The sequence below is a fragment of the Panthera uncia genome, chromosome C2, assembly GCF_023721935.1.
Source record: "Panthera uncia isolate 11264 chromosome C2, Puncia_PCG_1.0, whole genome shotgun sequence".
NCBI classification, from domain to species: domain Eukaryota; kingdom Metazoa; phylum Chordata; class Mammalia; order Carnivora; family Felidae; genus Panthera; species Panthera uncia.
The window spans coordinates 117581472-117597370 of record NC_064810.1 but is presented as its reverse complement, the minus strand read 5'-3'; the positions used below and the strand labels follow the sequence as shown (position 1 = coordinate 117597370).

The 15899-nt window shown below is 39.8% G+C and overlaps 1 protein-coding gene across 2 annotated transcripts in view; it reads right to left on the bottom strand.

The window, feature by feature from the left end:
- SLC9A9 (solute carrier family 9 member A9) overlaps positions 1-15899 on the bottom strand; it is a 573025-nt gene that overhangs the window by 219792 nt on the left and 337334 nt on the right. For both annotated transcript variants that reach the window (XM_049629746.1, XM_049629747.1), the window contains 2 exons: positions 10095-10208; positions 8363-8474 (listed from right to left, as the gene is read on the bottom strand). In XM_049629746.1, coding sequence (XP_049485703.1) covers positions 8363-8474; positions 10095-10208 — 226 coding nt within the window. The remainder of the gene's footprint in view (positions 1-8362; positions 8475-10094; positions 10209-15899) is intronic.

Below are 15899 nucleotides of genomic sequence, written 5' to 3'. Positions count from 1 at the left end.
ATTTTATTTTATTTTTCATTTAAAACAATTCTCTTTAAAAAATGTTTATTTTTGAGAAAGAGATAGAGCATGAGCGGGGGAGGGACAGAGAGAGAGGGAGACACAGAATCAGAAGTGGGCTCCAGGCTCCGAGCTGTCGGCACAGAGCCTGATGTGGGACTTGAACTCATGAACTGCAAGATCATGACGTGAGCCAAAGTCCAACTCTCAACTAGCTGAGCCACCCAGGTGTCCTGAAAGATCTAAGTTTTTTAATGGAAAAACAAACACATCCCTCCAACATAAAGCAGGCAAAGATTTGAAAAATACTCTCAGATCCAAACGGTACTTTTGTGAAGTATTAACAATGTTTACTGTTATCAACACTCAGTGAAGGGTGAAAGTATTTTCTTTCACTGAAAAAACGAAACGTTTTAGTTGTTGATCTCTTTCCTTAAAATTATCGTTGCTTGGCTCCTACCTGTGGAACCAGGTAAGCTTGGTCTGAGAGGTTCCTATGGACCAATTCTGGAATTAGGAGTTCCTAGGGCTGACAGAACAGGAATGGATAGTCCTTAAGTGGTCATTTTAGTGTAATGTACAATTTTAGTTGGGTAGAACATGTTGTAGGTTGTTCATTTATTTGCTTATTTATCTACCAATTATTTGTGGAGGGGTACTCCATTTCATCTAATGTGCTGAGTGCTGATGTGGGTTTATAAACCTTCTAGCATAGAAGGGATTGCAAACAGGCAAGCAAAAATTCATGATAGAATGTGAAGGGTACCAGGAGAGGAGAAGTATTGGGTGCTCTGGAAACAGATGAGAGGCACCAACCCAGATGGAGTTATCGAGGCTTCCTATAGCAAGTGACGTCTAAGTCAAGATCTGAAGAAAAAAAGAAATTAGTTGAATAAAAGAGTGAAGGTGCATGGGTATGGCAAGGGTTTTGAGCAGAGGAAAAGCCTGAGTGAGTAGGGGGAAAGACTTCAGCAAGCTCAAGGAAGTGGAAGAAACTCAGTAACTGGGTAAACATTGTTAATGCTGATCAGACGGCAAAAGGAAGAACGAGAAGACTGGCATCTAGGAGGGTCTAAGGCAAAACAGAATAAGGTAGAAGGAATAGATTGAAGAAAGAGGTTCAGAACAGAAAACCATGAATTGTGATTATGTTCTGGGATGTGCTACTCAAACTTTCACATGCACATGACCTACCTGGAGATCTTATTAGAAGGCAGGTTTGGCTTCAGTATTTCTAAGGAACTCTCTAGTGATGTTAACGCTGGTCTGAGGAGTGCACTTTTGGTTATCAAGGATCAAGAACATGGGAGTGTCCCTTTACACGGTGGCTGTTAATTGTCGTGAGGCAGTCCTGGTAGCTTAATGGAGTTCCATTAGCTCGGGTAGTAACAGACACAGATTCTTGTTCCTAAGCATTGCTGAGACAATGACTTTTGCTCTTTACTTTCATGAATTCCTCTTGTTTTCTTCCTGGCTGCAGTTGATATGTCAGCTGGGTAAGGCCACTTCTGAGTCAGTCTCAAATTGGCTCTGACCATGGCATGACTGACTAATGGCTCACCAAAACGACATGGGGAAAGGTGGTCTTCTCCACCTCGCCAGTGGTTCTTAAGTTGTCCTTCTGTAGAATACTGCTGTTCTGTGAGCTGCTGGCCATAGTGTTCCCTAACACTTGAATAACAGTGGCGGTCTTTTTACCATTGAGGGGGGAAGATGAATGCTAATGGAAAAATTTTCTTAATTTAAGTTTTTCTTCCATGACTTTCTCTTAATCTTTTGATGCCGGCAGCCATTCGGAGGCTAATAAAGAGTGCTGGTGGACAACCAAATGAGCAACAACAACATTAAGCAGCAGAGCCTGGGGACGCTAGTGCTGCTGTCTTCATGGCAGTATGAGCTTATGGAAGAGGTTTTATATTATATCGGTACACTCTGGCCACACTGTCCTGGTTAAAATTCTTCCTAGTTTATGCAGTAACGCACATCAGGGTTCCAATGTCTCTCCCAAGAGGAGCAGAAATGGACAAACGAGAAGCATGTTCTCTGACCTGTTGTCAGGCTCCTTCACCCTGCTCAGGCACTTCCAGGCCTTCCTCCCATTCAGACGAGCACAGCGGCTCTGCACAGAGGCTCTGCAGCCCAGCAGGCCACAGTCTCCAAGTCAGTGGTTTCAGGAGGGCTGCCAGGGCTCACTTGGGCTTGGCATTTCCCCTCCTTCCAGCAACTCCCGGCTCTTATTTAGTTTTAAATTAAATAAAAATTGTAGCACATGGATTTGAATTAAAACAAGAGGCCTGATCTTTGTAATATGCACCACATCAATAGGAAAGCTAGTTTGTGCGAAGCACATCTCCTCCTTTAATTTAAACCACAGAACTCTGCCTCTTTGGTTTCAAGGGAACTGAGAGCTGGGGCGGGGCAGCTCACTCCTGGCATTAACTAGGGCTGCGCTCCAGGGCACCAGGAACAGTTTCAGGAGAGCTTAGTGTTCCTCTTAAGCCCTTTGTGCTGGGTGTCACACGATACACCAAAGCAGTTCCGAACTCCTGGCCTTGAATTTAAAGAAGGCCTTAAAAATGTCTCAGGGTAAACTTCCTCCAATTGACTCTAAACTGCAACCTAGCTACCAGAAAGAGAATCTGCATCACTGAAAGCTTTCCAAGGCAGACAGACCACTACTGAATTTGAGGCTATTCCTCATTTTCAGGTTCCAAGTCTTTGTGTGTGTAGATTACTAGTCTGTGCCAGGTGAGGAATTCAATCTGGGTTCTGACAGTTGTTTCACTCAGTTTCACTGGCTGTAGTGGCAAAAGGTGGAGGCTGGGGTGGAGACAGCAGTAGCACTGTCACCCATGAACAATGTGAGCTTTACTCAAAAACACTGCAATCTACTCGGCACCAAGCCCTTGTTTCAATGCTCACTGCAGGCCCCACTCACTGCCAGGAGATGGGTGATAAATAGTGGGATCCCTTTGTAAACTTTCACCTCCAGGGGAAATTTATATATCTGGGGCACCCTCTTTAAGAAAAATAATACAAAAAAAAATCTTTTACCAACTTTATATACCATCAGATACACTTCCAGGGCCCCTCCAGGATCTTGGAAGGGGCCCGTGTGAATGAGGAAGCCTGAGGCATAAGCTTCCTTGGCTTTACAAGTGAATCCACTTCTGTTAGGCAGGCATTGCCAGCTATCCTCCTGCCCAGTGCCAAAAGGGTATGCATAAGGTGAGGGTAAAGATGATAGAAGAGATTTATTAGATGATAGGTGTAATCAATTAAGACAAAGTTCTTGTTCTGATCTGACTGGGTTTTGAATATATTTTAAGTTTATTTATTTATTTGGAGAGAGAGAGAGCATGAGCAGGGGTAGGGACAGAGAGAGAGAGAGAGAGTAGAGAGAGAGAGAATCCCAAGCAGGCTCTGCGCCGTCAGCACAGAGCTCGATATGGGACTTGAACTCACAAACTGCGAGATCATTACCTGAGGCAAAATCAAGAGTCGGATACTTAATTGACTGAGCCACCCAGGTGCCCGTTGACTGAGTTTTGAACCACCTGAGGTGCACTGTCTTAGTGAACCAAATTTAGTCCACACAAAGCCAAGCTCTCTCTAGGCTGCAAGTCTCTTAAGGGCAGGGTCCATATCTCTGTGTTTGTTCCTAAATACCTACCCAAGAATGTGTCATTGAATGTCTGCTGAATGAATAGTTGGAGACTGTGAATGAGTAAATGTGTAAATAAATCCACACCCCATTTTAGATAAAGGGTCATTGTTTACAATCTCTACAGGACTCTGAAAAATGTTCTGAACTATGTAAAGAAAGGCTCCAAATAAATGTATTTTTGGAGTATGGACAACTGGATTCTGCCAGAGGGCTACTAAAGCCATACTTCTTATTGGGTAACTCAAACTACTCTAGGCATAGTTAAGAACATTAGGCTATATTATAAAGCAAATATTTTTAATTTTTTTTATTATTTTATTTTTTGAGAGAGAGAGAGAGAGAGAGAGAGCAGGGGAGGGCAAGAGAGAGAGGGAGTGAGAGATTCCCAAGCAGGCTCCACAATCAGTGTGCAGAGCCTGATGTGGGGCTCAGTCTCACAAACCCTGAGATCATGATCTGAGCTGAAATCAAGAGTCAGATGCTTAACTGACTGAGCCATCCAGGTTCCCCTAAAGCAAATATTCTTTAAAGGGACTGGCTTTTTCTTCTGGTTTCTGGGTGTTGTTGTCATATGCCCCCAAAATGCTAGACAGTGTGTTACATGATCTGCTTCTTTACCTCCTCCTCTGGCTTATGTTACCTTAAGTTGACCTCTTAAATTATTTATTTCCTGGAAAATACATTTAAAATGTTAGATCCTGAGTGAAGGCAGAACATGTCAAAATTCACACAGAAAATCAAAGCTGAGTCTGGAACATTCTTTTCTGAAGACAAATACTGCCCTGCACATGGTGAACTCACCTGATGCTTCCTACACTCCAATGGGGGTCAGTAGGCACAGTGTACAACTTGAACTGATGGTTGGGAAGGGTGTCACCCAAATGTTTGATTTGTTGTAAAATGGTCAATGACTGGGTTTGCATGAGAGACATGTTAGACATGTTGGGATTGGCCTATGTTAGGAAGGGCCTGGTTTTAATTCTCTTGAACTTGAGGGTAAATCTGAAGTAGTGTCATGCGGGTGAGAAGGCTCTAAATTTGAAGTCAAGAGGCTTGGGTTCAAGTCTCATTTTCATTTCTAATTGGTTGTGAGATTGTGGGCAAGATAACCAATCTCTCTATGTCTCACTCACTCTGTCTCTCTCTCTTTTTAATCTGCAAGAGACTAATAATGCCTATCCTACCTTGGTCTATATCTGAGTCTCAACTCATTGCTCCTAAAAGGTCTTAGAAAGGTTAGAGTGACTTTTTAAAAAATGTTTGTATTTATTTTTGAGAGAGAAAGAGAGTGAGAGAAGAGAGAGAAAGACAGCACATGAGTGGGGGAGGGGTGGAGAAAGATGGAGTCAGAGGATCCGAAGCGAGTTATGCACTGAGAGCAGAGAGCCCAATGTGAGGCTCGAACTCACAAACTTGTGAGGTCACGACCTGAATCAAAGTCAGACCTACTAAGCCATCCAGGCACCCTTACAGTGACTTTTGAGTTGAATATCTATGATTCCATTATGTAACCATATAACATTGCAATTTCTTCATTTTAAAGCTAGGAAGATAGCTTTTTAGTGGAAAATCCAATGTTTTTCCCATCATATTGGGAATATCATCAATATTATTAACTTGTAATTAAAATGGCATTAAAAATAGAATAAGTAACCCAATCTCTTCGTTGTTCAGATTCACTTCAATGTGAACAGCATACAAAACAAAAATCTAGTCAAATTTATAAAAAGAAGCCCACTTTGACTTTGAGGTCAAGCTGCTGAACTGCTAACAGTGAGTGACTGATGCCCAGCAGATGACACAGATGCTCAGTGTGGAAGACAATGGGTGTCAGTCTCTGGATTATAATCATGTACAGTAAGTGTCCTAAAAATTTGGCATGATAGTCTTTTTGATAATTGGAACTAGCTGATTGGCATTCTCCTGAATTAAACTAATAATATCAACTCCCTTTATGTCATGGGGGTTATTGTTGTCCCCCTAGAGGGTGAAGATGCTTTAGAACAAGGCCAGATAGTAAATATTTTATGTTTTGTGGGCCATGCGGTTTCTGTGGCAACAAGTCAACTCTGCCTTTATAATGCAAAAACAGACAAGACAGTATATAAACAAAAAAAAAGTGTAGCTGTGTTTCAACTTTATTTACAAAATTGGTGTGGGCTAGCTTTGGTTCAAAGGTCATAGTTTGCTGACTCCTGGCCTTAGAATATCATAAAGATACCATCAAATTCTGGGCCTCCTAGGAGGGCCTGGGTGGTTCAGTCGGTTAAGTGTCCGACTTTGGCTTAGGTCATGATCTCAAGGTCCATGGGTTCAAGCCCTGCATCAGGCTCTGTGCTGACAGAACAGAGCCTGGAGTTTGCTTTGGATTCTGTGTCTCCCTCTCTCTCTGCCCCTCCCCTGCTCATGCTCTTTCAGGGTATCTATCTCTCTCTCAAAAATAAGCATTAAAAAAATTAAAACAAAAGAGTTTTAAAAAAAAATTCTGGGCCTACCCACATCTCTGGGTCATACATACTGCTGGCCTCAGTTTTTAGCACAGCTTTACTCCTAAAGCTAAGCAAACACAGAAGGTGCCAAACCCTGGAGGAATCATCAAGCCAGGTGGCCATTTGGGCAGGTGCTTCACACCCTGACATGGCTATCCCAAACCTCACACCTTTCTCAGAAGTGATCTTTGTAAAATAAAGCATTGTTTAAAATATAATACTTGGGGCGCCTGGGTGGCGCAGTCGGTTAAGCGTCCGACTTCAGCCGGGTCACGATCTCACGGTCCATGAGTTCGAGCCCCGCGTCAGGCTCTGGGCTGATGGCTCGGAGCCTGGAGCCTGTTTCCGATTCTGTGTCTCCCTCTCTCTCTGCCCCTCCCCCGTTCATGCTCTGTCTCTCTCTGTCCCAAAAATAAATAAAAAAACGTTGAAAAAAAAAATTAAAAAAAAAAAATATAATACTTGAGTTTTAAAAATAAGCCAAAGTAGTTATTCTCTGGAGTAAAACTACGGATGTTTTGATGGGAAGGAAGGAAAAGTGCTTTCCAGCTCCAGAATTGGGTTGCAAAAGTGCAGCTCAGTGCTGACTTCCTATTTACAAATGATCAAACTTGCCTTTGTTTACCCATAATAGAAGTCAACTCATTTCCAAAGTTCATTGCTGTTCTAAGTCAAAGATCACCTGTCAGTTGAACTTATTCTCTTTATGACTCTTTCACTTTGGCATATCTGGAAATGGAGCGAAGCATGGTCAGAGGCCCACACAAGGGCAATTTTAAACTCTGGGTCTTCATTTTTTTTCCATACTTGATTAAATAACTCCTTCTCAACCTGGGAACTACCCACCCCTTACTGTGTGGAACAGGCTACAAGGGAACTGAAGGTGAAACAAGCCTTTTATTCCTAGTACTACTTCTGAAAATGTCGATTTTGAGACACTTGGGTGGGTTCAAAGTGGAGTCTCACAGACCTGGATTTAGGAATGCTTTGTTCCTTGGCCAAGTTACACAACCTGTGTGAGGTTCTGAACTTCAGTTTCTCCATCTACAAAGTGGTTTAATATATACTTCATAGAACTGATCTATAGTGAGCGGCAGATAGTAGATATTCAATAAATGATAGTTTCCCTCAGTTTTTCCATATCCCCTTGTATGCCCCAAATTCTATTTGTTTGCTCTATTCTGAGAGTGTTTATTATACTCTCACATATATTCCCACGAACTGCCTCTGAGGGTAATGTAAGTGTATTCACACATAGAAGGCATGTAAGGAAAAAGCTTTCTGAATAAGGAAAGACTGCTGGTAGGAAAATTGATTGAACAGAAAGAAATCACCATTCCCAGAGTAGTTCAGGGTCAGAAAATTCATTTGGTTTATTTTCTTTTGGAATAAGGTACTTTCAGGTATGGTTTAAATAAGTAGAACATAGCTTTTTGAGAGCAGAGAGCTTGTCAGTTAATACACCCGTGTTTAGAACTGCTCTGGGCAATAGGTAAGTGCACAATTAATACCTGTTTTCTCAACTAATAACTGAACATACTTAGATATGAGTTACTTGTGTATTAACTATGGGAAGTTCCTGGAGTTTTGCATAGGTAAGGAACAGGGATTTTAAGGAGAAATCTTTTTTTTTTTTTAATGTTTATTTATTTTTGAGAGAGAGAGAGAGAAAGCAAGAAAGCAGGGGAGGGAAAGAGACACAGGGAGACACAGAATCCAAAGCAGGTGCCAGGCTCTGAGCTGTCAGCACAGAGCCAAATGAGGAGCTTGAAGGCACGAACTATGAGATCATGACCTGAGCCGAAGTCAGACACTTAACCTACTGAGCCACCCAGCGACCCTCTAAGGAGAAGTCTTAACACTGGACAAATGTGGCACCATTTACATACTGTTTACCTTCAAGTATGCAATTTGTGAAATGACTATGCAAATTCTCTGATATGAAAATTGATCTGAAATAAGTTAGGGGAATGTCTAATACCCATTCTAGGCCAGTTTCTGGCAGATACTTCAGTTTTATTTTCCTTCTGGAAAGAGAAATCCCCCTGTTGCTCATGGAGTACCAGCATGGCACTAGGTAATGATGGGGTAAAGAGTAGTAGATGCCATGGGGGTAAGAGAATCAGGAGGTCTCTACGTCTCCTGCTTTCCAGGTGCTGCAAAAGTATGAGAAAACAGTAGTGCTAACACACAACAGTTCACATACCTGAAAACATCATCATGTGCTGAAAATTCCAGGGGATCTTCTGTTTTCGGCCCAGATTCAGGAGGAAGGAGAGGGGGTATATGTTGCAGGCTCTGGCCAGAAAAATTGCCAGCTATAGATAAGCACGGAAAAACATTGAGGAAAATGCTACAATTGAGGGTGCCAGTTCTTGAGCTGTCACTGTTACGTTCTTAAGCTTCTCTACTTTATGACCCAGAAAACAGGGACAAATATGTCAATACGTGTTTGTCCAACTTGCTGCCAAAACTCATCTTTAAATGTCAACTCCTTTCCAGAAATAATAGAGAACTCTGCTTTTCTTTGAATATCTACTTGGTTTAGAATTGTTAGCCCCATACCATTTCAATCACTGGAAATTTTCTCATCACATTTATGTTGCTGATGACTGACTCTTTGCTCAACTCTGCCACCAAATGTGAGGCAGAGACCGTTCAGAGGCTGTGGCATTATCTTCTCAAGCAGCACTTTAGAAAGGATAAATGTACTTCTGCTCATGATTGCCATCTTACTTTCCATCAGTTTATACTCCCTGTATCTAGCAAGCTTCACTTCCGTTTTTCTTTTAGTTGATTTGACTTTAAGAGGAATTGCTTGTCTAGATGTATAATACAGCTGCTGCTTTAGGAGGTATTGTGCTGAAGTCCAAGCTTTGTAGGTTAAAATCTAGGAAAATATTGATGGGAGTCATCTCTCCCCTTTTGTCACCCAGGACTCCTGCCCTGATAGTCTGTCTATCCCAGTTTGTCCTTAAATAGGATGCAGTTATTTGGGAAGAGGGAGCTACCGTCTACGATGTAGGGTTGGATGAGATTGGAGAGTTCAGCTGAATGTTCAGTGAAAAGAGGACAAGAGGCAAACGCAGGTGCTTAGCTGGAGCAGGGCTTACAGAAGTGCAGTCAGCTCTCCTGGCTGTCAAGATCACCTGCCTGTGATCTGATAGGACATCTGCCTAGTTCCTAAGTGGAAAGAAGGACAACAGTTGCTGACTGTCCTTGGAGACATCCCCAGCACCTCACTATCCTTTCAGACAGACATCCATTCCTACTGGGGAATGCTTATTACCCCAGGCCTAGAGCTCCCAAAGTCCTCTGCATTAAAAGTAAGGCCTACATTTTATGTTATTTTACTTATAGGAAAGGGCTATCTTATTAAAATAGACTTACATGTACACAATGATTAAGACATTGAAAGCACATCCATAATGCCAATTTCATCTGATTTTTACTCTGTGTATCCTATTTTCAAAGTCTTCGCTGGAGAAAAGATTTTACCATCTTCTAATGAAAATATTTCTAAAGCTTAGTAATCTTGGCTATATTCTGACACATTCTACTGCAGATTAAGTATATTTCTCTGTAAAGAGTGGATTGACATATTTTTATGTAAATGATTTATAATTTAAAAACATACTCTGAATATTCAGAAATAAGTATCTTTTGAATATTTATTTTTGAGTATTCTATTCTCCTTTAGTTTTCCTCGTTTATTTCTCTCAGTATTTTCCAAACTTCTTATCTTGAACCATAAGCACTTAATAAAGGTCTGAATTTCTTAGCATCTTTTCTCTCCTAACTAGAAATTACGTATCTGCCAGAAATTTGAGGCTTGCAGTAAACTTGAGGAAATTACTTTAACAATTTAACAGAATGAGTAAAAGTAAGTAGTTTATTCTTTTCCCTCATCACTCCATGTTCTGTATTTCAAAGGATACAAAGGCTCCGAGTATAAAAAGAGCATTAAAGATATGATTCTGGAACGTGAACAGCGCCAGGCCCATGTAACAGAAGATGACATTCTCAGCCAGGAAGTTCATAAATTCAAACAGCTGAAAACAAAACAGAAACCAAAAACCATTAATTATGACTCAGGTTTGAATCCACTTAATATCTTGTGACTGTTTTGGTGAGTGGATGGTTCTCTTTTATCTGTGTGTGCAGCTTCTGGAGGGGTGGGTGCAGGCCCCCTGACTACCCTGTCAGGCCCTCTAACTCTACCCTGGCTCTCTACCCAGGGACAGATGTGGCAGCCATGTCAACATCCCATCTTCCTTTCCAGCTACAAGGCAGCCAGAGATATACCTGGGTATATTAACCATCATGATCCTTCATAGAACAGTTCCTACAAGGATGAAAGACTATTCCTTGCTCTAAAACTGAAACTCAGTGACTGCTTAAGGTGTACTTTAGGAAAGGTTGCAAGGATGGTGTGGCTGCTTCTGACATTACTCAGTAGATGCACTTGAGTTCCTAGGCCCTGAAAACTGTTCAAAAAAAGTTTTAGCTAGATTGCCTTCCTCAGGTAGGCAGGAGGGACAAACTTGGAAAACTTGAAAACTTGGAATAAGAATGAATGTCAGTTATATTTCAATATCAGGATGATCAGTATATTTCAAACCCGAGACAATGAGACTCATTAAATTGACTGATGTAGGTATATCCATTAAATGTCTACAATTTCTAGCTGGTAAAAAGAAAATGATTAATCCCAGGGATCAGTTTATGCTATGAGAACACAATAGATACATCAAATTCAGTCAAAGGAATGGAGTAATAACATGCTATGCAGAAGGATGCTCCCAAGAGTTATTCTTAGATCATTAACTAAACAATTTAAGTTGAACATGAAAAACGTTCTCCAGCTTCCACATTAGATGTAAAAGGGAAATGTGTCCAGAGGCTACAACAAACACATATTTGGAAGAGACTTTAGCTTATGTTCCAGAATTTTCATTTGGAAGTTTCTGAAACTTCATTCTCAGACCTACATAAATCACCGTGTTAGGTAAATGTCTCTGGAGGCATTTCTCTTGACTTTTTAAGGACTCATTATTTTTTCATGTAATGTATTTACGGCCCCACAAATAATGCCCAATACCTGCTTACCGACAGTTGACAGAAAGAAAAGCAGAATCTTGTCAGAAACATTATTTAAAGCCAGTAATAGAAATAAAGGATTAAAAAAGACACAGCTCCTGTGGTACAAGATGGTCTTTCTTCAGTGGCAGTGATCATCAATTATCCTGAGGACTCATTTCACATTCTAGGCCTGCTCATCTTAATAAACACTGTCACCCAAATAACCACCAAAAACTTAAAACCATGGGAGAAAATAAAGGGGATGGGGAGCACTTTGCTACTTCATCATATCTTTACTTTTGCAGAAACCGAGATTTGGCCACTGTCTTCATTTGCTCAGTCTGTCATAGCAAAATACAATACTGGGTGGTTAAAACAACAGAAATTTATTTCTCACAGTTCTGGAGGTTGAAAAGTCCAAGATCAAAGTGCCAGCCAGTTAGGTTCTGGTGAGAACTCTCTCTGGTTTGCAAATAGCAGCCTGCTTGCTGTGTCTTCACATGGTAGAAAAAGAGATCATCTCTCTCATGTCTCTTCTTGTAAGGGCATGCATGAATCTCATTCATGAAGGTTCCACCCTCATGACCTAATCAGCTCCCCAAGCCCCACCAGTACATACCACCACACTAGGGGGTAGGACTTCAACATATGAATTTGGATGGGGGGGGGCGCAAACATTCAGTTCATAGCAGCTATCCAGTTTCTAACATTAATAAGCACATGCAAGATTAAATTCATAGAGCCTCTTCTCCTGTCCCCATCCCAAGTACTGTAGAGAGGACATTTCGCCATCTAGCATCCATTTGGCTTCTTCTTGGTGGTCACACCCCGATTTCCCTGGGATCCCTCTTCTTCCCCACTCTCAGATCACATGCTGACACTTCCATACTCAGATATAGAATATATGATTTAGGACTAAACCACTCAAATCAACGCATTTCTCTAGTCAGCATGTTTGGTGCAGAAATAGGTGTGGTGCATTTAGAGCCAAAGAAGTACAGTGAGATCTTGGCAGGAAATGCTGGGACAAACACCCCCACCTTTTCACTGTGTGAGAAAGTAGGATGCAGGCCAGGAGCTGCTGTTAGTCACCTTGTGATTAAGGGGAAATAGCTCTCTGAAAGAGAAGCCATGTCCTGATGACACTGCTTAATCTGTGTTCGACCTCTCCCAAAGCAAAATCTATCCTTGGACTTTTGAATTAAAAAGACAGATGAACATAGGGGAACAGAAAGAAAAATAAGATAAAAACAGAGAGGGAGTCAAACCATAAGAGACTCTTAAAGACAGAGAACAAACTGAGGGTGGCTGGAGAGGTGTTGGGTGGGGGAATGGGCTAAATGGGTGATGGGCACTATGGAGGACATTTGTTGGGATGAGCACTGGGTGTTATATGCAAGTGATGAATCACTAAATTCTACTCCTCAAATCATTATTACACTATATGTCAACTAGCACTTAAATTTAAAAAAAGATATGACAAATTAATTTGTAGATCAATGTTTAATGAAACAAAAAGATAAAAATTTATTACCAATTTTCTGCAACATGCCAGTTTAAACATGATTTTTTCCCTGTATTTTCAGTACCTGAAGTAGACAATTTTAAGGTTTTCTAAGTAGACAGAGATAACATATACATATAAACAATGAGAATTTGTTTCTTTCTTTCCAGTTCCTATATGTTGTTTCTTTTACTCTTTCAAATTTTACTGGCTAGAACATACATCATAATGAAGTACTGATGGTAAAAAAAAAAAACCCAAAAACAAACAAACAAACAAACAAACAAGGGATTCCTGGGTGACTCAGTTCGTTAAGCATCCGACTCTTGATTTCAGCTCAGGTGATGCATGATCTCAAGGTTTATGAGTTCAACCCTCACATCAGGCTCTGTGTTGACAGTGCTGAGCCTGTGGGATTCTCTCTCTCTCTCTCTCTCTCTCTCTGCCCTTCCCCAACTTGTGCATGCTCTTTCATTCTCAAAAATAAAGAAATAAACTTAAAAAAAAGACCAAGAAATCACTTTTTGGTTTGAGGTAAGGTTTCTATCACTTAAAATGATATGTATATTCCTTTACAATCCCGTACCAGTTTAACAAAACACCTCTCTGACTCAATATACAAAGTAAAGGGTGTGATCAACTTTTTGATTTTTTTCAGATAGCAACAAAATCAGTTATCCCTGCCCACCCCTCCTCCCTGCTCCCACCCCCAACTTTAATCTATTCCTCACATGTAAAGGAAAAAAAAGTATTTGGTAAGTCAGTTTTTTTCTTTTTCTGTTGGTTGTTGAGACATAATGGGAATTTGCCCTATACATTTTACATGGAGACTCATGGTATTAATTGTTTTGGAGATTTGCTTCTGTTGGAAAACTCAGGATTTTAACATGATTTAGTCACTCAGTTTATTGAAATCTAGCACTGACCAAAATTAGAAGTAACTGTTTATATACACATTATACAGAAGTTCCATTTTCCATTTAGGTCCATTTCTAGGTCTGCTCTTTGTTTTTATTGTTATCTATTCCTCTACTAATACCATCTCTTTTTAATTAATGTAGATCCATAATACATTGTAATATTCTATAGATCTAGATTTTTCCCATATTTTACCTTCTTCAGAATCTTCCTGATTATTTTTGCATGTTAAAAAATGTTTTTTATGCTTAATCACTTAGAAGTGTATAAATGACATATTTACAATTTAAGATTAAAGAAGAGAATATTACCAGCACCCCAGAATTACTCAATTCCCTTCCCACTTATACTCCACACCCCAATGCACTGCTATCAGCACTTCTGTCATTGCACATGACCTTTCCTTCAGTTTCACGTGAATGGAATCAGACAATATATATTCTTTTGTATTTGTTTGTCCTCTTTTACTCCACATCACGTCTGTGAGACTCTTCATGTTGTTGCGTATAGAAGTAGCTCATTTTTTTAATTATATGAATATGCCACAGTTTATTTATTCATTCTACTACTGATAGACATGTGGGTTGTTTTCCGTTTCAGGCTATGATGAATTTTGCTGTTGTACATCCATGTTTGCATTCCTATGGGATTGTCAGGACACAGCACCAAGCAGTTTTCCAGGTTGGTAGTTCCAATTTGCACCTCCCATCAGCAGTCCTTGTTGGCTCACGTTCTTGTCAACACCTGGCTTTTGTTGCTTTGTTTTTGAATTAATACTTTTGCCTGCTCACATTGCCATCTGAACTTATTGGGGATCAACTTGTCCATTTCCACAACAATAACCCACTGGCATTTTAGTTGGAATTGGATTAAATGTATAGAGAAATTTGGAGAGAATGCACATGTTTAGAATATTGAAACCTAAATCCATGAACATCACATATCCTTATAAGCATTTTGTTTTTCTTTCATTTCTCTCAGTAATTTCTGCATAAAGATTTTTACATATTATTGGTTAGATTTATTCCTAGATTTTTTTTTGTTACTGTTGTAAATGATACCCCTTTCAAAGTTCATTTTCTAACTGTTGGTTGCTAGATACATGTATACAATTAATTTTTTACCAATCTTGTATTCAGGGCCTTACTAAATTTATTCAATAATTCTCATAGCTTTTTGGTAGATTCTTTTGGATTTCCACAATTATGTTGTTTTCAAATAAGCATATTTTTTTTTCTCCTTTCCATTTGTTATACATTTTGCATCTTTTTTTCTTGTCTGATTATACTTGTCAGGACATCCAGTTCAGTGCAGAATAAAAGTGGTGATGGAACATCTTTGTCTTATTCCCAGTCTTAAAGGAAAAACTTTCAAGATTTCTCTACTAAATTCATAGAAACCCTTTAAACAGATTAAATAAATTCCTTCTATTCTATCTATTAGGAATAGATATTTTAAAAAAATCAAATGCTTTTTCTTCATCTATTAAGATGATCATACAGTATTTTTTTTCATTTTTTAATGTTTATTTATTTATTCTGAGACAGAGAGAAAGAGAATGTGTGAAAGGGGGAAGGGTAGAAGAGGGAGACAGAGGATCTGAAGCAGCACAATATCCCTTTGGGATATGGCTTGGATATGGATTTGGATTGTGCTAATGGCAGCACAATATCCCTTTGTATTTTCCTACCAAATTTTATTTCACTGTACCCATTATTGGACATCCGGTTGTTTCCAGATTGTTCCCCTTTAGACAATGCTGCATTGAGTACCTTTGTACAATAGCTCTCCCCAGTTGAGTGATTACTCCTTTGGTAATTCCTAGACATGAGCTACTTCTGTTGAAGGGTATACGTTAATTTTTCTTTTTCAACGTAATACCAGTCTGCTCTTCAGAAAGAATATACCAGTTTGCATCTCTAATAATGATGCAGAGGGTGCCCTTTCCCCACATACTTGCCAAAAGTAGTTTTTATCAATTAAAAAAAAACCTTGACAATCTGATAGACTCACTTATTTTAAATTGTAGATAGTTATTAGCATTTTTAAAAAGATTCCTTTCATAGCAGTGTAGCAGCATTGATTAGCACTCCTTTGTCTATTTATATCATGTGGCAACATTCCTCTGAATGAACAGGCTTCATAATTTCCTTCTTGGGGCACTTAATGAAAACGTGTGGGTGAATTCAATTTTATTTCACACGAAAAATCTCCTGAAGGCATTTCAAAAGGAGAATCT